At 33.7% G+C, this 25588-nt stretch overlaps 2 protein-coding genes across 4 annotated transcripts; one reads left to right on the top strand and one right to left on the bottom strand.

The window, feature by feature from the left end:
- Positions 1-9219: 9219 nt before the first annotated feature.
- On the top strand, positions 9220-12386 carry LOC109184985 (protein IQ-DOMAIN 1). Of its 3 annotated transcripts, none has more exons than XM_019334981.1 (6): positions 9220-9804; positions 9914-10174; positions 10920-11147; positions 11226-11339; positions 11481-11839; positions 11876-12386. In XM_019334981.1, the coding sequence occupies exons 1-6, from the start codon at positions 9736-9738 to the stop codon at positions 12138-12140; spliced, it is 1296 nt and encodes a 431-aa protein (XP_019190526.1). In that variant the 5' UTR covers positions 9220-9735; the 3' UTR covers positions 12141-12386. The 3 variants fall into 3 exon arrangements, with proteins under 3 accessions (XP_019190526.1, XP_019190525.1, XP_019190524.1); XM_019334980.1 differs by having other exon boundaries at positions 9223-9519; positions 9715-9804; positions 11481-12386; XM_019334979.1 differs by having other exon boundaries at positions 9223-9804; positions 11481-12386.
- Positions 12265-15623, bottom strand: LOC109184984 (cytochrome P450 711A1). Its single transcript, XM_019334978.1, has 5 exons — positions 15374-15623; positions 15134-15286; positions 13648-14401; positions 12919-13014; positions 12265-12841 (listed from the first exon to the last, which is right to left on the bottom strand). Exons 1-5 carry the CDS (start codon positions 15586-15588, stop codon positions 12512-12514), a joined length of 1548 nt encoding a protein of 515 aa, XP_019190523.1. The 5' UTR covers positions 15589-15623; the 3' UTR covers positions 12265-12511.
- Positions 15624-25588: the final 9965 nt, after the last annotated feature.

The raw sequence follows: 25588 nt of genomic DNA, 5'->3' as shown, positions 1-25588 counted from the left end.
CACCTTACATTTTATTCTATTTTATTTTTTTGTTATTATTATTTTTGTTTTGGGACAGAGATCTTACGAGCACTGACTTTAGGATTCCTTGTCTGCTTGTTATTGGCATTTTCTAAACCTTTTCAAGGCATTAATAAAACGAGTCGTGCCTTTTTAGGATCTATCCAAAAGCTCCCTGGGGCATTTTCGTAGTTTCATAAAACTCCAGGGGGGTATACTATTCCCTTGTGAGCGGGAAAACAATAATTTAATAGTCTTTCATATGTACCCCTGGTGCTTTTCCCCAGCTACAAGTGCACCCCTATTCTTTATAAAATATTAAAATAGGACTCCAATAGGACCAATATTTCTGCATGTAGGTCTGTGCATCGGTCGGATTCGGACAGATCAGATATCCTATATGTTAGTCTGATCGGGTTTCAAATTTATTTTTTGTAACCCGCTCCTTCAATATTTGCATGCTAAACCTATTCGGATATTTAACTTTGGATTGCAATTATGCTATATCATATTTTGGTTTGTATTCGGATATTATTAAAATAATTTTAAAATAATTTTTAAAAGAAAGTTCATGAAAACTGAAACAATTCAACATGCAATACAATTTTAATTTACAAATACTCTACTATACAACTATATTAGCCAAAATAATAAAACGGAATAAAACTTACAAGTTACAACCATAGTTATTACTCCTATTAGTCTATTACAAATTTACAAGTTCTAATTTAGACATTTAGTAATTTTACAGACCAAAAATCCAATTTAAACATTTCACAAAGCATAAATTCAAATGAGTTCATTAGTTCAAATAATCAATCTGTTCAGAAGTTAGCACTTCAACATGTTCTACTCTTCTTCTTCCGGTTAATATCAACGGTTAAAATGCCAAATATATTAGACATTAGGCTTAGGCAAGTAAAATAGTAAAATTGTAAAATATATGTAACAATATGTTCAACAGTTTACAATTAGGCTCAGAATGCCATATCAAGTAAGGATGGGGCAAATTGCAACATGTTATGGTCAAGGGCAGAGCTACCCCTTGAGGTTGAGGGGCCTTACCCCCACCCCCATTCCCATTTTAATTTTAAATAGATAATATATATATATATATATATATATATATATATATATATATATATATATATATATATATATATATATATATATATATATATATATATATATAGTGGCGGAGCCAGGATTTTTCTTCAGTGGGGGCGAAGAAGCAAAGAGAAAATAAATTCAAAAATGTTTAAATACAAAGTTCAAATACAATATTATTAAAATACAAAGAGAAAATAAATTCAAAAATGTTTAAATACAAAGTTCAAATACAATATTATCAAAATACAAAATACATTATAAATTACAATACAAGGTTTATGATCAACTACGTACGGGATAATACACCTCTACGTTCTCTCATATTTTGAAATGGATTGTAAAACTGCTTCATTTGAAACTTGATCAAAAATCGTAATTAATTTGATAAAATCATATGATTTTCTAATATATATATAATGGGATGTGGAAGCAGTTGAAATTTCTAATATATATATATATATATATATATATATATATATATATATATATATATATATATATATAATGGGTTGTGGAAATAGTTGAAATTCTAAAATTACAGCAATGGGAATCAAACCCTTGACCTTTCACGAGGCTAAACACACATCTGCCAACTCATCTAACACTTCTATTGTTAATTTTAGCTGTTTGTTTATATTTATATCTAATACACGTAATATATATATATATATATATATATATATATATATATATATATATATATATATATATATATATACAAGGGCTAGGGGTGGAGGTGGGGTGAGTGGGGGCAGCTGCCCCCACTACCCCCACCCTAACTCCGCCCCTATATATATATATATATATATATATATATATATATATATATATATATATATATATATATATATATATAAAGAGAGAGAGATCATTTAATATATACATAATAGATATTAAATCTATTATGTATATATTAAATGATCTCTCTCTCTTTATATATATATATATATATATATATATATATATATATATATATATATATATATATATATGCGCCAAAATTCATTAAGTGAAAGTAAATAAATCAAATAATTAAATTCACCATTTTTCTTTATTAATTAGCTTATTTCTTTTGTCAAAATTTCAATAATAGATGTATTACGTATTTAATTTAATTATTCTCTAAATTTGAAGTATATATGTTTTTGTTTTATTAGTTGATTAATTAATTGATAACTTAATGTGTGTTTTTATTATGTATTTACACTTGGATGTAAATTTGCTAGGTTAAAGGATTAGCTTTGAAATTTACAAAAATTAATAATGATTATTTATTTCGCGATACTGGTTTTCGTCTACTTCATCCCTTAAATTTTGAAATATATATTCAATTAATCAGTACCAAACAATTGACAACTTTTTATTTGATAAAAGAGTGACAATGCATATTTAAGTAAATGTACATATTTTTTTAGTGAAAATTACAATTTTCGTACCTAAGTTATATGGTAATTGTATAATTCGTCCATAATTGTTGTCAATGCTCACTTTTTTTCCTTAACCTATAATTGACGTCACAAATTTCATCCTTTTAATAACAGGTTGTGCTCAATCTTCGTCCCTAAGCTATACTAACATTGTAAATTTTGCTCCTAATGTTTTGTTAGTAAAGAAACGAAATTTGCAACGTCAATTACGGAGTATATCTTAGGGACGAAAAGTGAGAACGACCAACAATTAGAGACGAATTCTACAATTATCTTATAACTTAGTGATAAAAAATTATAATTGTCCTTATTTTTTGCTATTATATATATTTTGTGTTATGTGAAAATTCAGAAGTAATGTTTGACAACCTTAGCCGTCGTACTCATATAATTATATATTTCATATATTATTGCACATAGTATGATGATATTGTATGGTTGGTACTTATGTTGACTAACATGATAAATTCTTTTTATAAATTTGGCCCCCCCTAACTCAGACTTTCTAGCTCAGCCCCTGGTTATGGTAGCACCAAATCACATTAGTAACATACCAACTCCATTTCATTTTAAGACAAAGGTGGAAGCATCATCATAGCCAAGAAACACACATTAATAACTTACTAAACAAATTAATGCATTAAAACTTAAAAGAGACCAGGAGAGAGTGATTGGATACCAGAAATCTAGAATGGCAATCAAGTAGAGGTTTAAGTTTTTTCTTATAAGAATTCCAGAATTGAGACATCAGTTGGACTAAACTCATCAAATGGCAGCAACATTTCTATAACAGAAAGTTGCCAAGCCACTTAGAAGTTTTTTTGGGCCAAGCAATAGTGTCCTTGTCATCTTGTGAAGAACCACAACAAAAAACACCATAACAAATTTACACATTAACAGAAGGGGAATGCTAATACAAATAGTAAATACATTACATAAATTGTTGGCAACATTGATGGTAGAGTATAAGCAGCTCCGGTAGGCAACTCTGCAAAACACAAAAAAAAAAAAAAAAAAAAAAAAACATTATGAACTAATTAACTGATTAAATAATTAAAGAAATAAAGAATAAGTAACAATAAGGAAATAAAGACGGGTAGAAGAAAATGTAATCTTTTCTAATCTTTCAACATCATCTAAGTTTTTCTCAACTGATATTGGTTGATTTGGTAATCTCAACTAATCTTGTGCACAAAGTAGGACTTCCACAATTATATTCTAGGAGTTAAGAACTCCTTAATACATCTAGGACCACCTTTCCACTTGTACTAAATGCACTTTCAGATGTGACAACTGTGGAAATAGGAGTTAAGGAACTCCTTAATATTCTAGCCATTTTGGAGAGAATATAAAATCTCTCACTGTTCACATTCCACCACCTCAGAACATCAAAATCAGCAAATTCATCCTCATCCACAACCTTTTCACTCAAGTACACTTGCAGCTCAGTCTACTTACTGCTTCCACCACCACTCTCCAATCTCTATTTTTTCAATTGACTCTTCAACCTTGAATGAAGCCTACCAATTGTAGGATTTGTAGCCTCAGACTGGACAGATTGAGTAGACTGCCTAGAGGATTCAAACTGGGAAGAACTAATAGAGTATGTAGATGCATAGTTGTTATACAACTCAACCATTGCATCTTGGACCTTGGCAAAAAAGCTTTGCCTTTCACTTCTCCTGTTCTACATACAGCTGGACAAATTGATATTGAATATACTCCTCCTTATCTTTGGGGTCTAAAATATTGACATAAAAAAATGAGGAAATTCATTTTTTTTTTGGATCCCCCCAATATTTCTCAAGCTTGGTTTTCATTTGTATCCCCATTGTCTGTTAAAAACAGTAAACATATAAACAACTAAAACAATGCACAAGTTAAAACATAATCAGAAAACAAATCAAATAACTAAGACACTAACTGGTAAACTGTTTACCTTTTCACAACCAGTCTCAACTTGAACCAAATCTTCCAGCATGCAACTCATATCAGAGATCTTAGAGAAGAAGGTGTTAGATGTGACATAAAGAGAATCAGAAATTCTCACTGTCATCTCATAAAAAAAAAGTTGGCACAAGTGTCAAATAGACCCATCTACTACTGCAAATTGCTCAATTCCTACCGCGAACTAAATTAAGTGTCAAATAGGCCCCGTCTACCAGCTAAATGTGTTCAATTGGTATTTTTGCAGGTTGCTAGCAGGTTACCTATTTAATTATTAAAAATAAATAAATAAATAGAATAAAAAATTTAAAAAAATTAAATTTTTTTTTAAAAGAAGAATATCAGCCACCGGCTGTCCGGCGAGGACAGCCGGTGGCTGCCCTTTCGCAGACAGCCGTGGCTGTCCGGCGAGAAAAGCCGAACAGCCACGATTGTCAACAATGAGGTCCAGATCTGGACCTCAAACGGCCTGGAACGGCCCCAGACAGTCATGGCCGTCTAAAAAAAATTTCGAATTTTTTTTTTTAAACGGCCATGGCCGTTTGGAACGAGGCGGAGGCTCGTTCCAGGCTGTTTGAGGTCCAGATCTGGACCTCAATGTTGACAGCCATGGCTGTCCAGCTGTCTGCGAAAGAGCAGCCGCCGACTGTCCTCGCCGGATAGCCGGTGGATGATATTCTTTTTTTTTTTTTTTAATTTTTTTTAATTCTATTTATTTATTTATTTTTAATAATTAGATAGGCAACCTGTAAAAAATGCCAATCGAACAAATTTAGCTGGTAGATGAGCCTATTTGACACTTAATTTAGTTCGTGGTGGAAATTGAGCAATTCGCAGTAGTAGATGGGTCTATTTGACACTTATGCTAAAAAAGTTTTCAAAAGCTTGACTAAGCTTTGCACAGAACACCAATCCAAAAAAACAAGGAGCATATTCATCTAAGTCAACAGAAAAAGATGGATCATTTTTCTCATATGCTTCAAACACCCTTTGGTATTGAATTGCAGTATTATGCATAATGTAAGTGTTGTTCCATCTTGTTGGGACATCAAGCTGTAAAGCTAATTTAGCTTCCACCCCAATGAGATCAGCAGGATCTCTAAACTTTTTCAATCTAGCAGGTGAGTTCCTAACCCATCTCACTGCATCCCAAACCTTTTTTCATAAAACTATCAGCAAACCGCAAACCATCTTGCACCACTAAGTTGAGGATATGGGCTATGCACCTCATGTGCATGTACTGAACCCTAACAGAAGATGTATCCCAAGATAACAACTTGCTTTAAAAAAAAAAAAAAACTCAAAGTTGTATCATTAGAAGAAACATTGTCCACTATGATAGTGAACACATTTTTAATTCCTCACTCAAGTAGACAACTCTCTAGGGCTTTTGCAATATACTCTCCCTATGAGAAGAAACAGGGACAAAGGAAATAATTTTTTTTCTGAAACTTCCACTGATCATCAATAAAATGTGCAGTAATGCACATATAATTAATCCTTTGGACAAAAGTCTATGTATCAGTGGTTAAACTGACCCTTTGAGTACCCACCCTAAACAACTTCTTAAGATTCAGCCTCTCGTCTAGGTATATTTGGTAAATGTCCCTAGAAATTGTCCAACTAGAATGGATTTGAAACCTAGGACAAGTAACAAGAATAAATCTCTTGAACCCCTAGCCCTCAACAAAACCTAAATGGGAGCTCATTTGTAATTATCATCTCACTCAAAGTCCTCCTAATGGCCTCTTGATTAAAGACGCATGTCCCCAAAACCCCCCAGAACCCTCTGTTCTAGAGGTTGGAAGAATATTGAATGTGAGTATGGATTGCCTTGTATCCTTAGAATGAAGATTTTTAAGGCAACCCAATATATGATTTCTCAAAGATGAAGTGCCATATTTTTTCGACTCACATGCAAACACTTTTGCACGTACAATATATACACTTCCCTTTCATTACTTTCCCTTCAAAATCTAGGATTTTTTTTCAAAGTGATCCCAGACTTTAGATCTAGACTCAATCTCCTTCATCTTCTTAGCAGGATGAACAAAAAGGAGTGACCTTAGGCTGTTGAGTATTTGTCTCAATGCCTGGGGTTTGTACTCCTTGTTCCTGTAGAGGATGGAAGATATCCAGTTCCATTGATGCTTTGATTGCTTTCCATCTATAAGGATGGGCATCAGTCATACTATCAGTCTCTTACAGATTTACAGAATACATACTACATATATTACAATATAACAGCATAAGGCTTCCACCACATGTAAAACATTAAACATACACCAACATTCATGCATTATTACATTTACAAATTTACTTCCATAATCAGATTTTCATAATCATGTATATGGAATTTCCCAAAATTTTGGACTCATGCAATAATCAGTCATACTCAATTACTCGTACATAATATTTCCATAATCAAGAATTCATATATTTTTCAGAATTCATCATTTTAATGGAAATGCTAAAAAATTAGGGCTCAACATATTACATACACAGTAGGGCTTCCACCACATTATTCAATACCAAAATTCATCATTCATATGAAAATGTCCAAAAATTAGGGGTCAACATTCAACAATTAACATACATAAACACGCAGTCAGTAGGCTTCCACCATACAGTTACAACTTACAATCATATACAAAATTTAAGGGTTCTCTAACTATAAACTTACAAGTTACAATCATATATCATAATTTATAAAAATTCATCATGCATATGGAAAACTCAAAAAATTATGGCTCACTTACAAATTAAGGTTCATGCAACATCATAGACATTTCACAAATATTGATAATAGAATCAATACATTGGGAACCCTAGTAGAACACTAGAACGTATACAACAGTAACAGACTAACAACACGAACATATAAAAAAAGATTCAGATTTACTTGAGGATTTTATGATTAACATGTTCACTTGAGGTTATATTTAAGGTTATGTTGCTTAATTACTTAAATGCCATCAATACAAATAAGTAAATGGATAAATGAAAATTATATATATGCATGATCATATATTATTTTATATATCACTACTGGAAATTATGAAATTTCTGACCAGGCCACCTGAAAGTAATCTCAAATCAAGTTGAAAGCAAAAAGTGGTAGAAAATAGCAACGAAGGTTTTTCCGGATACCAAAAGTGGTCGGAACAAGACTTTCGACTTGATTTAAGATCACTTTCAAGTGGTCGAAAATTCCATAATTTCCAACCGTGTATGTATGAATAGTATATTAATGTTGTTGTTATTAGTATTATTAATGGTTTGATAAATGTAAGATTGAAATATTTAAAAGTAGTGTAAGAATACTTTTGAAGATAGAGGTAATCTACTTCCATCATAATGTCAAAATCCTACATGGTGATATAAGATTACTGAGATAATTAAATAATTTGAATTGAACAAGGTTATGTAACATCAAAATACTCAAATTACAATGCACCCAAAAGTAATAATTTTCTTGTTCTATTAACGACTTTAGAAAATTAAAATTTAGAGAATTTTAGAATATAATCCTACTAAGACTAATTTGTATTGAAAATTGTTTAATTTGTTATCGTAATATCATTTCTTTTAGTCCTTAACTATAATTAAGCCCCTTTTGGTAAATAAAAATAATTTTCAGTTTCCCGTCCAGTAGAAAGTACGTAATTTTGATGAATTTGTACAACATTAAATTATACCTGTAAATTGGAATTGTTTTCAAATTTACTGTAGAATAGCAGTCATGAATGCATTTATTTTGTTCATATTAACTATAACAAACAAAGTATGTTTGCAAGTTTCAATAACTACATGTATTATATTATAAATTACTTTTACAATCTCAAAAACTAACACTAATTGAATGGAAATGAATTTGAAACTCAAAATTATTATTTACATGAACATCTACATCTATTTCAACACTATAAATAAGTCATCATATCATATCCAATACTACGAAATTTGTTCCTGCTACAAACATATACACAAGCACATCTTTTATTTCAAGTTTGGATTGAATTCCCTTTTTTAATAATAATAATAATAATAATAATAATAATAATAATAATAATAATAATAATAATAATAATAATAAAAAGGTAATGTTGTAATTTCATTTTTTTTTAATCTTTCCATTCACCACCAAATTACTCCATAGAATTCATAGGGGAGTCCTATGAATTTCAATTCGACAAATAGAAAGAATCGTAATATCTTCCAACTGAACAATGTAATTGTGCTCCACAAAGAATTAGGTTATAGTTGAATTACAACTATGGCAAATTATTGTGTAGATGTGTGACCATGGTCCAAAACTACGTCGTTTTGATATTAACAAAAAAATTCCGTTCTCCGCGCGTTTATGTATTAGAATAATGAACCTTCTGTGATAAGATAATGTATTTTATGAGTTAGAATAATGTACTTATGTGCAAGAATGAAATTTCTAGGGTAATATATAAATTAAAATAATGTACTTTATATGTTAGAATGATGTATTTTACGAATTAAAATAATATACTTTATATGTGTTTTTTGGAATATGATTCACGCAATAATGTACCAGTACAACTACAACGGTACAACCTACCAAACAAGTCCGCATAAAGAAGAATGAAAGTTTAGGGATCTATTCGTAATTTAATGAAGTGTAATGATTCAGGTGTTAACTTAAAAAAAAAAAAAAAAAATATGGGCTTTCAAACAAATTTATACGTTAAACAGCAGCGCCATGCCCGCCCTGTGTCCTACTGTCCTGTTTCTTGGTTTGAATTTCAAAAAAATGCATAAACCCAACTGTACATTGGGCAATGCAGTTTTTCTACACACCCAATACTCCAATAGCTAATAGCTTCAACACCCCCCCCCCCCCCCCCCCGCTAATATCACCCCCTAACCTGAGAAAACCTTCTTCCTCTGTGAAGCTGTTTTCTTGCCTTTTCTGTTTGTTATCACTTTTTCTAAATTTTCAAAGTCTCTTTTTTTTTTCTCCCTTTTCTTGGATTTGATTTGACCCGTTCTATCATAGCTGAATGTAAAGCTCTCTCTCTCTCTGCTCTGTTGCATTAATTTCCATTTCCAATTTCCAGTCTGTTGTCTCTCAGATGCATTTATGCTCCATTTCCGTTTTCTCTAGTTCTTTTGCATCCTGAAATCTCTCTGCAAGTTTCAGTCTTTAATTCTCTTCTTGGTAGTTGAAAACTTGAAATCTCTTCTGCCCTCTCTGCAGATAGAGTAGAATCTTGTGTGAATGGGTGCTTCTGGAAAATGGGTCAAAGCTCTCATAGGATTCAAGAAGCCTGAAAAAGATGACCACCATGTAAGCTCAAATCTCTGTTAAACATCTTATTTTGTTTAGTTAAAATCCAATATTTTTCGTGTTTGTTTAAGTTTTAGCCAAGAAATCTGAGTTTTTGTGGTGTTTGTAGGAGAGGGTGAGCGGGAAGAGCAAGAAATGGAGGCTATGGAGGGGGTCATCAGGGGATCTTGGTGGGGGTTCTTCATGGAAGGGATTGAGAGGGAAGCGCCATATGTATGGTGGGTCTGAAGGCTCTGATTCTTCATCAGTCAACAATGATGCTTTCACAGCTGCAATGGCTACAGTGGTGAGAGCTGCTCCCAAAGATTTCAAGGCTGTGAGGCAAGAATGGGCTGCTATTAGGATTCAAACTGCATTTCGTGGCTTCTTGGTAATTTCTTGTGCTCTTCTCTTGCTTCTCATTGTCTCTAAAAAATGCCTACATACCAAAGATATGAATATGTTTTCGTGTCACCTAACAATCCCCTAGTCACGTGGTGCTGGACTTGGCATTTCTGGTCCCTCTCCCAACACTAGCGGTTTTAACTGCTCTTGTTGGGATTCAAAACCCGTAACTTGTCGTTATAAACCACCAGTCACGTTTTCGAGAGCTAGGATGCTGGATTTGGCCTTTATGAGCCTCTGCCCAACAATCCTCCTAGTCACATGGTGCTGGACTTGGTCCTTGCTGGTCTCCCTTTTAGCACCAGCCAGTCTTAACTACTCTTACCGGGACTCGAACCTGTAGCACAAAGGCACAATTTTATTTCCTTATAGATTGCCATAAGAGCTTAGACGTTGGACTTGACCCTTTACCAGCCTCTGTCCAACAATCCCCTAACCACCAGGTTGGTAGGCCGGGGAGTTCTCCAGAACCTAGATTTGAAAGTGTTTTAAAGAAAGGAACTTGTCCTTTTGATTGAGCTGACCTGTTGAATGCAATTTGTGAACTTTGTAAATCCAGAGAATAATAAATGAAATTTTCATTCTCATATCAACAAAATGATTATGCATATGGGATATGGCATTGCTTTGGATGATAACTTTGGGATAATTGTATAGGCTTTTGTTCACAAGGAATGTTACTTTAGTTTATCAAAATACAAATTTTATAGCTGTGATGAATGAAATCGTAGGCGAGGAGAGCTTTAAGGGCGTTGAAAGGCTTGGTGAGGCTTCAAGCTCTGGTACGTGGTAGACAGGTGAGAAAGCAAGCCGCGGTTACTCTTAGGTGCATGCAGGCCTTGGTTCGGGTCCAAGCCCGAGTTAGAGCTCGTCGTGTTCGTATGTCTCTCGAGGGGCAGGCTGTGCAGAAGATGCTCGAAGAGCACCGGGGCATGGTCGATTGCTTGAAAGAAGCTGAGGTAAGCAACTCGGGTTTTCGTGTGACTAATGAATATCAAAGTGCAAGTAGTTTCAAGTTGTTTTGGGGATTATTGTAGGAAGGGTGGTGTAATAGTAAAGGAACACTTGAAGAGGTTAAAGCTAAGATACATATGAGGCAAGAGGGCGCTTTCAAGAGAGAGCGAGCACTTGTCTACTCTCTCGTTCATAAGGTAATTAACGCAACTTTCTTTCCTTATACTGTCACACATTTTCGAGACGTTGGGTTCTGGATTTGGCCCTTTACTGGCTTCCGTCTAACAGATTGATCGTTTATTCAATTATTCGTCTTCTTGAATTAATAATTGTTGCAGGAGAGATCAAGCTCTGATGCTCAGACAACCATATCTGTTCCCTCTTTCAAGAGCTGCAACTTGGACAAGAACAGCTGGGGATGGAGCTGGCTAGAGCGATGGATGGCTGCGAGGCCTTGGGAGAACCGATTGATGGAGCAGAGGCAAACCGAAGCAACAGAAACGACCCCGAAGTCCAAGGTTTGCTTAGATTACACCAAGGACAACCGTTCCAAGTCTTCTGAGCAGTGCTCGGTGAAAGTCAGAAAGAACAATGTGACCAAAAGGGTGTCAGCAAAACCTCCCTTGGTTGGACAAGCCACTCGTTCCTCCTCGAGCCCGAGTTCTGAGTTTCGATACGACGAGAGTTCTGCTTCGTCCTCGCTCTGCACATCCACGACTCCAGTTTCAGGACACTCGGTGTCAGCATCAGATAAAACAGTCGAGAAATGCAACAATTGTAGGCCAAACTATATGAACTTGACCCAATCGACGAAGGCCAAGCAGCGAAATAGCAGGTTTCTAAGACAGTCCATGGACGAGTTTCAGTTTCTTAACCTTCAGAAGTCGGGGGCATTTAGCAACGGGGACTCCAAAAGCACTGCAGCTTCTGATCTTTCGTCGGTGAACTTGACAAGGCCCCTTTGCCTACCTACCCGAATGGATAAATTCTCGAAGTGAAGGGATAAGGAGAAACAATTCTTTGTTGTTGTCTCTCAAATGCTTTTGAGACCCTGGATGCAAATCTTTTGAGACATTGGAAATGTGCACTAGGATTTTTCATCTTGTAAAATTGTGTAAGTTATGAGTTTCAAGTGGATCATCACTATGGTCCACTTTTATGTATTTCCTTTTGAGTTTTACAATGTCTTGTGTCTCTCTGAATATGCCCCACTTTTGCTGCATTACATGGGTGAAAATATACAAGGGAAAAAGGTACAAAAAGGGGAGGAGAGGAGGGGATTTAAACCTTAAACTTTTAAAGTATCATCTTGAAATAATGAGATTTATGGGTCATCTCGAAATCAACTTAGAATGTAAATCTCGAGTTTTCAAGAACGTCGGATGGCTTGAACCTTGACGCCATGCTTGAAGTTGAGAACGATGCCATACTCGATCCCGAGAGGGGTCTCCATGAGGGAGGAGTGTCTAAATGTGTACTTCCTGTATAAATGGATTAGTGAGAGTTTAATTTCCTGCAGGGAGAACTTCTGTCCTATACATCCTCTAGGCCCTATTCCAAAAGGGATGTTTGCATAAGGGTGCCTCCTTTTTTCTTCTTCACAATTTGGATCAAACCTCTCAGGCTTGAACTTTTCTGGTTCAGGGAAGTTATTAGGATCTTTAGCTAGAACTCCAAGGGCTAGCCAAACCCATGTTCCCTGCTTGTTCATAAACCAAACAGCCTATTAGGAACCCTTTGAAAATAAAGAGTGTTGGGGTGTGGGGAGAGCTATACCTTTGGGAGGCTGTAACCTCCAATCTCCACTGGTGCTGATGCTTCTCTAGCAACTAGTGGAGAAACTGTGTAGAATCTCATTGCCTCTTTGATCACCTGCAGTCCAAAGAGTAATTAAAAAACATAAACCACTTGTTTGGTTTCTGTCTTGCTTATTGTTAGATCATGTGCTTATCACTATGCCAAAAGTTATAGCTAGTAACGAATGCGTAACTTTATTTCCATATACCGTCACGCATTTTTTAGAGACAAGGTGCTGAATTTGGCCATTTATCGATCTCTGCCCAACAATTTCCCTAGCTACCAATTATTGAACTTGGCCCGTTACAAGGCCTCCGCCTAACAATCACCAATTGTTGGACTTGGTCAATTACCGGCCTCCGCCCAACAATTCCCCCTCCCAGCAATTGCTAGTCTTGATACCACTTGTTAGATCAAGCACTTACAAGCTATAGCTAGTAGCGACGGCATAACTTTATTTCTATATACCGTCACACATTTTCGAAAGGCAAGGTGCTACATTTGACCATGCACTGGCCTCTGCCCCAACAATTCCCCTAACTACCAATTGCTGGACTTGGTCCGTTACCGGGCTTCCACCCAACAATCACCAATTGCTGGACTTGGTCCATTGCCGGCCTCCGCCCAACAATCACCAATTGCTGGACTTGGCCAGTTACCGGCCTCCGCCCAACACTTATAGTAGCTGCAGATAATCAAGAATCTTGCCTGATCAATGTAGGGAAATTTTGTTTGAAGATCATGGGCACTGGGAACCTGATCACCAGGGCCAAAACCATCTATCTCTTCAACCAACTTCTTTTCAACTTGGGGATTGCCAGCAACCAGATACACAATTGAAGACAATGTGAATGATGTGGTTGCTGATCCAGCCAGCAAGTGTTCATAAGTCACTGCACTGATATAATCCGAGGTAAACACATTCTTTGCCACTTTCTCAGACTCCACTGCACTCAGAATAAGGGACAAGAAGTCCTTCGAGCCCCGCTGCTTTTCTTCCATTCTGTTCGCCACAATATCGTCAAGGCGCCCGCTCAGATTCTTGTTTGTTCTCTCCACTTTCCAGTCCATCGTGCCGGGTATCCTCTTAAGTACTTGGCGAAATGGTTCCTGGAGAATTGGAACAAGTAAGCCTAATATGATGGAGAAGGAGCCTGACAAGTCCATCTTCAGCTGTGTTGTGGAGTAGATGTGTTGATTGATGAATTCTTGGACTCCATTGTTAAGTGAGTCTTTGCCCACTTTGGGTTTAGAGAGCCCAAAGTCTACTCCAAAAGCAGCCTGTCCAATAACATCTGTGGCTAGTTTGAGGGAAAGATCAGAGAAGGTGAAGTCCCCTTCAGAATCAAGTTTCTGAGTTGCAGATTCGATAAAGGACTGCATAGTTGGGACCTGCTTGGCCAGGTGAGATGGCTGGTAGAGTGACAGTATTGTGTTCCTCATTGTTGACCATCTTGTATCCCTGCAAATTCCCTTAATTTTACCTTCTTCTAAACAAGCATAGAAAGTATGCAATAAAATAAATGTTGGGCGGAGGTCGGTAAAGGCCAAATATAACGCTTGGTGACTGGGGGATTATTGGACGGAGCCTGGTAAATAGCTTAAAAGGTCAAGTACAACACCGAAAATATTGAAAATGCGATAGCAGTCTATAAGGAAATAAGTTACACCTTGGCTAATAGCTACAGCTTTTGACATAAGTAGTAAGCGTTTGACCCAATGTGATGACAGTTTATAAGAAAATAGTATCGAAAATGTGATGGCGGTCTATAAGGGAATAAGTTGCGCATTGACTAATAGCTATAGCTTTTGGTATAAGTGGTAAGCGTTTGATCCAATGTGATGCGGTTTATAAGGAAATAAAGTTGCCCCTGGGCTAATAGCTACAACTCTTGGCGTAAGTGATAAGCGTTTGATTCTAACAAGTCGGGTCTCGATGGTCAAAAATGCGTCTCGAAAATGCTGGGAGGGGGAATTGTGTGGCGGAGGACCGGTAAAGGCCAAGACTAGAGATTAAAAGGCCAAGTCCAGTCTAGTACCTAACATCTCAAAAATGCTAAGAGGGGGAAATTGTTGGACGGAGGGCCCGTATAGGCCAAGACTAGAGCTTAAAAGGTCAACTGTACTCTAGCACCTAATGTCTCAAAAATATGATGACGGTCTATAACAACGCTACTAAAAATAAAAATGAAACCTTGTGAAGAAGAGGCCTTTCTGATGCAGAGGGGAGGCAGAGATGGGAGATGGAATGCTTCTGTTAGGGAAGTCTTTGAATTTCTTGATCCCAACTTCTCTACAAAGCTCTGCATCTGCTATGATCACCAATGGCTGCCGCCCCATATGAAACCTTACCCAAACAAAGAAACACTTTTTCACACACTATTTTTCTGGAGATATATATAAAAAAGATAATGATTAAGGTCGGTTTGATTACCTGAAGACAGGGCCATATCGTTTGGCCATGACTGAGAAAACATCAGGGCCATATTTAGCAAGCAAAGGAAGGTGCCCTACAAGGGGGAGTGCTGGAGGGCCAGGGACTTTTCTCACAACCCAATATGGCCTGTAGAAATACACTAAAACTCCACCCAAGATACCCAAAATGGTATAAATGCTTGAGATCTTCACTTCTTCACCTAAAAACTCCATCTTCTTCTTCTTCTTTTTTCCTCTTTGGGATGTTCACTAGGCTCTGGGCTTGGGGTATTATATATATAGTTTTTTCATGTAATGTCTGTTGGTGGTGTTGAGCATCCATATTCCATAGTGGTAGGGCCTTGTTGTTAAGTGATTTTGTCACTTTAACTATTGGCGAGTCAGATTATGTAATGCTAAATTTCCATAAAGTGAAATTAGAAAATGAGAATGAAAGATGGAACAGAAGAAATGGAAATAAATATCTTTTTTTTTTTTTTTTTTTTTTGGTGTACCCAAAGTTTCCACCGTCGGACACAATGATAATCCCCAATTGACACATCTTTTGAGTGGGACAACTGGTCAGGAGAGAAATAAATATTTATCCGATAACAATAATATTGATAGGAAATTCAAAATATATAAATACAAATAAAAGTTAATTCTATTTTTGGTCTTAGATTTATAAATATTTTTAGTCTTTTTTTTTTGTTTTGTTTTGTTTTCAAAATATCTTTGTTGGTCCTGGTATTATTGTGACATGACTATTTTTGTTCTTCGTCAAGAAACCTATTTAAATGACATTAATATTTGGACATTTCAGTCTATTCAATTCTAAATGTTAGTTTTTTTTTAGGTCTAGATTTATGTGTCATTCTATTGCTGCGGAGATTTAGGTTGTGGAGGCTCCGCTGACGGCTGCGAATGCGCGTATTGCAATCAATGAAGATAGGGGACTCTATGTTGTGAATTAATTATTTTTTAAAAATAAAAATAAATAAAAATATAATGGGTAAACTCATTTTATATAAAAACATTAAAATGATCTCGTATTTAATTAATGTCATTTAAACAAGTTTGTTGGCGGAGAATAAAAATGATCATGTCATAATAATACTAAGATTAATAGGAAATATTTTGAAAAAAAAAAAAACTAAAAAATAATATCACACTTATAAATCTAGACTAGCATAAAAATGAAATTAACCCATACAAATAATCTGATACCATTGGGGTTGGGTTTGTTTGTACGTGAGACAGGATAAAAGGAATACGAGGAGAATGACAAATGCCTGAGATTCCTTTGCGAGTTGAAGACTTGGGTGGGGAATATACTCCCAACTCACTCATTACTCCTTTGAATTTTTTATTTTCTTTTCTTTATTCAATTAATTTAATTTAATTGGTATCTGACGATTGAGAATTTGGTTCTTTTCATTTTTGTCCTTTGGTTGTTAGTCGTGTTTTGAGCTGGCCTTGATTTTATCTTCCAAACTTGTTTAAGAGTCAAATCAAGTTAATTGTAACTATGAAATTAATTAATTTTTACCCACCAATAATTATTTGTCACATATTTTAATAATTTGTGTTGATTCAATCCTAATAAAAAACACGACATTATACTGGGCTTATTATGAACTACGGAGTACTATTTACTTTTACATTGCTGTTACAAAGTACTATATATATCATTTTTATAATTCAAACTTAAACATGTTTTATAAGAAAAATTAACAAGTTTTATGGCAAAATTTTGGAAGGAAAAATGTTTGAGCGGAGACGATGATGATGGATCTTAGCGCTGTATTATGCTTACTTCTCAAGACATCACTCATCCTGCCAGGGTGTCATGCGCTGCATTATGCTTACTTTTTCAGGGCGTCACCCATCTGTAACTGCGGTAAGTCTGGTTGTCATATCCTACTTAAAACCAATTGGTGATAAGTAGGTAGACATTAACCATTTAACTACCTCTTTTCATGGTAAGCCACAACGCCACGTCTCGAATCGAGAAGGGGCTAGACTTAGCCAACCCAGCCGATGCTCAATAGAAGATTTTTTTTATTTTTATTTTTTTTAAAGAAAAAAAGAAGAAGAAGAAGGGAGGCATACAAGTAAGGAACATTGAAGAAGCATGTAAAATTATTTACATTAATTTTCTTGAATTGAAGGAAAACTATTGAGATATTCCAAGTGAAACAATTCATATTTGATGTTGATGTCTCTTTATTTGGTGGCCATCATAATCTTAATTTTTATTTTGTAATAGAAAACCTTAAGTAAATAATATTTTGATACGACGATATGATAACTTCTTTAGTTGGGACAAGATAATTGACAATTTTTAAAGTTGTCGTCCATCATGTATGACCTAAATATAAATAATGATTGATAGAGTGTGAAAACATATAAAAGTTGATTTAAAAAAAAAAATTTAAATGTAGTTAAACTTAATTATATGGTGGCATTTATAGATGCCTAGTGTTCCCATGTGTTCTTAGTAGAGAGGAAGCAAGGAATTGAAGCAGTATGCAATATATATATATTCTTTAGTGGAAGGCTTGGCCGCGTGGGATTGCTTGTAAATTGTAATGGAAGACAATTTTGGTGACGTGTTTGAGCTGTGTTGATATGATAAAGTCCATTTTGCATTATTTATTTATAGTTGTAGACTTGTAGTCTCCATTTTTTATAATTTTTTTTGAATAATATAGTCTCCAATTTGTAAAGTTATATTTAGTAATTATTATATAGATTACAAATTATAATAAAAGTGTCACCGAATGTAGAATTAGGAGATCAATTTTATTTAATTGTGCTCGCACTAACTCATTAGTTTAAGTAGCTAGACAATTGGGAGAGGAAATCAATGTTCGAAATTTGACAACGACAATACTTGGATTATGCTCAAAGTAGGTAGATCCCTTGTGCGCATAAGCATACTAAGTCACTAAATTACAGTGATTTACATCATCTCAAATGTCCTGTCGAGTCGGGATTGGGAATTCAACACTTCGAAAAAAGAATTGGGAACATGGTCAAATATGCCCCTGAACTTTTTTCAAAAAATCAATTAGACCTTTAAACGTTCAAAATTTACAATTAAACCTATAATTATATTATTTTGGAGTATTGAAGCCCAGAAACTGATTGGTGACTTGTGATAGCAGGTCATTAGCATTCCAGTGATCCTCCAAAAAATTTCCGGCAACAAAACACCGGCGACCATTCGGTTGCCGGTCGCGTTTGGAGAAGGAAACCAAGTTGGTCTCCTTCTTCGGCGACTGGAAAAGGCATACAAATTGGTCTGCCTTCTCTAGTCACCGGAGAAGGTGACCAAATTTGTCTCCTTCTCCAAACGCGACTAGCGATCGAAGGTCGCCGATGTTTTGTTGCCGAAAATTTGTCGGAGGATCCTCGAATGTTAATAACCTGCAACCTCAGATCACCAACTGGTTTTTAAGTTTCAATGCTTCAAAAGAACATGTTTATAGATTTAATTGCAACTTTTGAAAGTTTAAAGGTCTAATTGATTTTTCGAGTAAAGTTCAATGGCATATTTGAACATTTTTCCAAAAGAATTTTATTTAATTGAAACTATTATTAACAATATTCAATACTCTTGAGTTTAATAAATATACATTGAATGGAAGTTCCACAATTGTTATGTAGTCTATGGTCCACACATTGTGTGGACCATGATCGTCGAATAAAACTGTAGTAGAATTAAAATGATATTTTAATGTTAGTATAAAGAAACTAGTGTGTGTAGAAAATGAAACAAAAAAAACAGAGCATATACAATAATATATATAGTCAAATGACTTAAAGTGCAATTAAAATAATACTTTAACATTACTATAATTAAACTAGTATGTGTGGGAGATGAAATAAATAAAAAATACAGTTCAAGCAATACTATACATTATCAAATGAAATTATATAGAATTAAAATGATATTTTGTATTGCTATAATAAAATTAGTATGGAGGAAAATAAAACTAAAAAACATAACAATATTGTCAAATAAAATTAAAGTGTAATTAAAATGATATATACTTCACTGTTCATACTGCTATATAGACCATGGTCCACACTCCACAGTAGAATTTGCCGAAGTTCCACCTCTTGGCCTTAGAAACGTGTCAATGCAAATTATTGAAGTGAAATGACGAAATCTCATTAGCGATAGAGTTAACCATTGGTCCACTACGTTCTAAGTGGAAGCCAATTATGGCGGTTCACATCGTGGTTTCATTTGAATCCGTAATTCATTCTACGCCGTTTAATTTGATATATCACTCACGAAATCTTTTACGACCGTTGAAGCTATACTTAATTTAAGCCAACTTTGTTGTTCCAAAAAATTGAATCTCTAATTCCAAGGGTTTCCATACTCTGATTTGATAAAGTGGGTATTTTCATAATTATTACCGGGTTACTATGTAAATTTGAACACTAAGTCAAGTGAAAATTAGCCCACTAAGTCAAGTTGATAGTGTAATTGAGTCTCCCACTGCTAGAAATCATTAGATTTCCGACCACCCAAAATAGTCGGGAAATGGCCTTAATTCGGTCGGTAACACCGTTTCCGATCACTTTTCCGACCATTTAGGGGATTCGGAAAACACCCAGTCGATAATTCCGACCACTATCTTGTGTGGTCGGAAGTAGAGACCACCTTGTATAGAACCGTCGGAAACAAACGACGGTCTAGCAAATGGGACGGATCCTATTGTTCCGACCACCTTTGTGGTCGGAAAATAGGATCCAAGAATATTCTTGGAGTTTCCGACCAATATGTGGTCGGAAAATGAAGATCGAAGAATTTTTTGTTTTCAAGTAAATATTAAAAAAAAAAGGTATAATTTTTTTTTGCTAATTTTACTACAAATTATCCACTGCTTTCACAATTTTAAAACTAGTAATTTCATAACACTACAAATATTATACATTCCAATAGCAAGTTTAATTACATACATAATGTTTCAATTGTAACATCTACTCCAATAAAAAACTAGTTTTCCAATTCTAAAATGCTACTACACAAATCAAAATAGTTTGTACATCACAAGTAGCATCATAAAAAAGTTAGAATCTTGACCTACTAAAATGCTACTACACAAATCAAAATAATTTGTACATCACAAGTAGCATCACAAAAAAGTTAGAATCTTGACCTATTGCTCTTGCATTGGAGATTGTGTTCCATCATTCAATCCAAGATCCTCTAGCCTAACACCATTACTTTCAGGGCTGACTAGATTTGTAGATTGAAAACATGACTGATTTGAACCACAAAATGCAGCAATTTGAGCTTCCAAGCATGCAAATCTGTCCTTTAACTGCTTGTTCTCTTCTTGTAGCTGCTTAATTTTTTCATCACAAGTTGTGTGTGAGGAAGATTACCCGGATTTTAAATTCTTTTGCCTCACAACCTCAGGAAAGTAGTGTAGGCTATCTGATCCGAATCCAAAAACGTTCCCTCTTTTCTGTTGGCCACCGGTTACCTCATACCATATACTTGAATCTGGAAGCTCCGGTTGAGTTTGTCGTTTCTTATTTGCAGTCTCCTATATTCAGATATTCAAAGGATATAATCAAAGAATAATAAGATTACTAATCAATGTGTATTGCTAATCAATTATGCCAATCATTCTTATTTCCAACATGTATAATCAAAAGATATAATAATTGAACTTGGCAATGTGTATTACTAAATAAACAAGTGCATTTTTTCAACACATTACTTAATAAAATGACTAAACTAACAGTATGTACAAATTGTAGTTACAAAACTGGCAGTGTGCATTGTACTACTAAACTGGCAGTGTATTACTAATCAATGTGTATTGCTAATCAACCATGCCGATCATTCTTAATGTGTATTGAACTTGGCAGTGTATTACTAAACTGGCAGTGTGCTTTACTAATCAATGTGTATTACAGTATAATTACATCCAAAGACTCCAACAATCATAAGGTTTCTTATGTCCATGGTGTGATAAATCTGAAATTCAGACAAGAAATGACTCCAAGGCATAGATAAAAGATAAGAAAGTCGCTAGAGCTACAGTTTTAATGCTAAGAAAGTTTTAGTATCTTACCATTACTAGTTGAGCTTTTTTTGCAAATAAACTCATCATCTTTTTTACGCTTGTGCGTTGCTTGGAACAATGCTGCATGGGAGGGATCTTCTCCATGTTTTTCTTTCTATCCAAGAACAATAAACCAAATATATATATTGTTGTTTAAGTATAAACTGTATTTAAATAGTAGTAAATGACTTACCAATCTTCTCCTATGCTCGGTGATGGGGATTGAACCTGCAGTGTGTAGCGACGGTCCCAATCCCCCACAGTCAGAATTTCTATTTCTTTTATTCTTTTCTGCAGTCTTCTTGAACTCATCTTTATCCCAAATACTGCGATATTGAGCTAAAACCGTATCAAGCATCCATTTTGGTGGTGCATTACCCTTTGCCAAGTTGCTACGAACCTCATACAATGTGTCAGACAGTCTCCTGGCAGCCTTGCTGTGAAATATTCTCTGAATAGCTTCCTCATCTTCCGGTTTCCACTTATATGATTTCTTTGATAAAAAAAAATAAAATAAAAACTGTAATTAGTAAATGAATATCAATTGCATGCATGCATATATTCTGTTAATACATATTTACTAATAACAGTTATAAACTAATTTACCCTGAATTCATTAAACCAAACATCCTTCATATGTCTAGGAGCTGCACTGTATGACTTTATTGCATCAGGGAATATTTTAGTAACACAGTCGATAATTTCTCTATGCGCCTTGCATGGTTCAAACCTGTAACAAATTATATATTATATATGTTAGAGATAAAGGTTAACACATTAGAATTATCAATATAAAACTTACGAATTGTTCCCAACAGGGTGTATTGTGGGCCTGTTGCTTGGTGAAGTTGGAGGTGATGGACTATTATCTGGTGACGCTGATATAGTACGCTCTGAGTCACTATTTCGGCTGGACTGTGGGAAACTAATTGATGGTGGGCTGGAGTTTGGGGCATTATTTGATGGACTTGGTAGTTGATTTCGTTCAGAATTAGATACTGTTGGTTGGGACATCAACGATTTACTCTTTTGACGTCGAGACATTTTCTGCATAAATGTAACCATTAATTCGTTTCTCTTTTGATTTCAGTTGCTTCTGTAAGACTGTGATCAACTAAATTAAGAAAGGGAAAGCTAAGAATGCCACAAGTAATCAAGTAGCAGCAAGTTAAGCCAAATAAAACGGAGAGGTAAGTAATACAAGAAGCATTCATGTTTTTAAAATTAATATACTATATTGCTAGACTTTTATCCCTGCTCATCAAACTCAACTTGATCATTTGCCTGCATTTTTAATTGTTAACATCATTGCAAACAAAGAAAAATACAGTACAAGAAATTCAATCTAACAGTTCAAAAAATGGTAGATAATGCCCAAGAGAAAGCTAGAAGCCCACATGAGACAAACCAAAGGATCAAATCCACTCCAAACAGTATGAAATAGGTGAGAAGAGATTCATATAACATATTTTACAATGTGTATGGAAACAAATGTATAGAGATGTTTCTAAAAATGCATCAGACTCTATTGTCATCATTTGCAAGAAACTAAATTGTTAGTTTCCTCTGGATGTACATATATAAAGCATCTGAAGTCCTCAATAACCATAGGGATGAGCTAGACCATAGGGATGAGCTAGAAAACAATCAAAGGCAGGTGAAGGTACATGGAACACTTGCTATGTAGCTATTAAACTAAGAAATATACACAGTTCTTACTTGTGCAATGCATAGTTTCATCTTTTATTTATTTTAATTGTTTTGCTAATGAAGTTAATCTGCATGGTAAAATATTGTTAGCCAAAGACTATTCTATGTTCTAAAATGAGCAAAGTATTCAAATCATAATAGTAATGTGGTTGCATATTTGATATTTTATATATTCCTTAATTTCTATTGTCAAGTTGAATAATCAGTTTATGTTTTATTATTCAAAAAATTAGATTTATATGAGCTTTGCATGTGAGGGAGACTAATCTGAATATTAAGCCCTAGGAACTTAGCAAAATAATCTCAGATTGCTCTTGCATTCATTCCAGTGCAAAAGACATGTTGCAGAGTACATGTTTCAGGTCTTTAACAGCATGTGAGGGAGGCTCAATTACTGAGCTCAGGATTATTGGAGACAAGCCAGTCAAGGTTAGTGAGTTCAATGGATTTGCAGTTCCAAACCAGGCCTTATCTAACCATTTCTCCATAGATTCTTTTGTTGTTACTCTCACTAGACTATATAGCCATAAGGCATCTAAATTCCTTAAGTAAAAGGTATATATATATATATATATATATATATATATATATATATATATATATATATATCAAGACAAGATTTTATTGGAATTGTTCATACATAGATAATTGAATGTTAAATTTGCGTATTTAAATAGGCAATTCTAAGTTTACAAATGCAAGATAATATAGTCAAGATTGATTATAATTGTCAACAAAATAATTGTATAGGTATTGTTGAAACCAAATACGGGACATAAGGGAGAGCAAATAAAAATTAGCTCATAAAATATTAAATATATACTAATATTGAAGAGCTAACTGCTGATTGCCAAACAAGGACATTGCGAGATAGTTTCCACTTCAATTTGTTGTGTGATTTGATTACTCTTTTCGTCAAAAAATCCCGAAGTAGTTAATATGATTGCTTAATTATATATATATTTTTTATTTTTTTAAAACAATAATAATAATAATAATAATAATAATAATAATATTAGTTATTATTATTATTATTATTATTATTATTATTATTATTATTATTATTATTATTATTATTATTATTATTATTATTATTATTATTATTATTATTATTATTATTATTATATCCTTAGGTCATTTTACATGTTAATCTAAACAGCTAATTTTTTCAAATATCTTTTTACCAACCGTTGATATAATTCGCTGGTCAAATTCGCTTTTTCAAATATCTTTTTGCCAACTGTTGATATAATTCGCTAGTCAAATTCGCTAATATAATCCGTTAACGCTAACCGCTAACTGCTGATTGTCAAACAAGGAAATTGCGAGGTAGTTCTCACTTCAATTTGTTGTGTGATTTGAATACTCTCTTTGTCAACAAATCCCTCAAGTAGTTAATATGATTGGCTTTATTAATTATATTTTTTAAAATTTTTTCATGGTATTAATAAAATAGTTGGTAAATAAATATATAGCATTATTTTGTATTATAACTTTGATATTTAATTTAAAAATAGTGCACAAAAAAAGATATTAGACAATGTAGCGAATATAATCAATTGATGAATTTGAATGTAAAGAATTTTTACATTAGAGAAATATAAAAACAATATAACTAATAAAATTATTTCTCTTAATTAATTTATTGATAATGAATATTTTTTTTAAATAAAGACATTGTAGAGACAATGTAGCGAATATAATCAATTGATGGATTTGAATGTAAAGAATTTTTATATTGGAGAAAAATAAATAAATACAATATAACTAATTAAATTATTTTTCTTATTTAATTTATTGATAATGAATAATTTTTTTTGAATACAGACATTGTAGACACATAATTCTAAATTAAAGAAATGCATATGTATTATTTTTTGTTGTAGCTACTAAATTATTATTTAATTTAATAAGAGTAAAATAGAGTAATTATTATTATTATTATTATTATTATTATTATTATTATTATTATTATTATTATTATTATTATTATTATTATTATTATTATTATTATTATTATTATTATTATTATTATTATTATTATTATTATTATTATTATTATTATTACTACTACTAGTATTTGTCCCGTACGATGCACGGAAAATATGTTATAAAAATATACTCTATATGAGGTTTATTTATATATAAAATTTTTGTTATTTAATAATTATTATGTGTGAATTCCTATGATAAAATTATGAACATAAATATATTTACAATTAAAATAATATTTAAGGTGGGTGATTACTACAAATCTTAAACTATATTAAAAATTTAGTAGATAATATTTAATATTACAAATTTTTAAGAACTTAGTAAACTACAATAGTAATTGAATTACAATTTAGAGTCACCACGGATCACAATTTTTAGACCTTTGAGATTTCTAACTCTAGATATAGCAACATACAATTGACCTTTAAAGA

Source organism: Ipomoea nil, unplaced genomic scaffold, assembly GCF_001879475.1.
Source record: "Ipomoea nil cultivar Tokyo-kokei standard unplaced genomic scaffold, Asagao_1.1 scaffold1303, whole genome shotgun sequence".
Taxonomy (NCBI): Eukaryota; Viridiplantae; Streptophyta; class Magnoliopsida; order Solanales; family Convolvulaceae; genus Ipomoea; species Ipomoea nil.
The sequence above is the reverse complement of the archived record's forward strand: the minus strand, read 5'-3'. Positions and strand labels throughout refer to the sequence as shown.

Coding starts and splice junctions, on each gene's coding strand:
- LOC109184985 (XM_019334980.1), top strand. CDS start 9,736: ATGGGTGCTTCTGGAAAATGGGTCAAAGCTCTCATAGGATTCAAGAAG. Junction 10,175..10,919: donor CTGCATTTCGTGGCTTCTTG/GTAATTTCTTGT, acceptor ATGAAATCGTAG/GCGAGGAGAGCTTTAAGGGC. Junction 11,340..11,480: donor TCTACTCTCTCGTTCATAAG/GTAATTAACGCA, acceptor TAATTGTTGCAG/GAGAGATCAAGCTCTGATGC.
- LOC109184984 (XM_019334978.1), bottom strand. CDS start 15,588: ATGGAGTTTTTAGGTGAAGAAGTGAAGATCTCAAGCATTTATACCATT. Junction 14,402..15,133: donor AAAGGCCTCTTCTTCACAAG/GTTTCATTTTTA, acceptor GGGAATTTGCAG/GGATACAAGATGGTCAACAA. Junction 12,842..12,918: donor GAGGTTACAGCCTCCCAAAG/GTATAGCTCTCC, acceptor ATGAACAAGCAG/GGAACATGGGTTTGGCTAGC.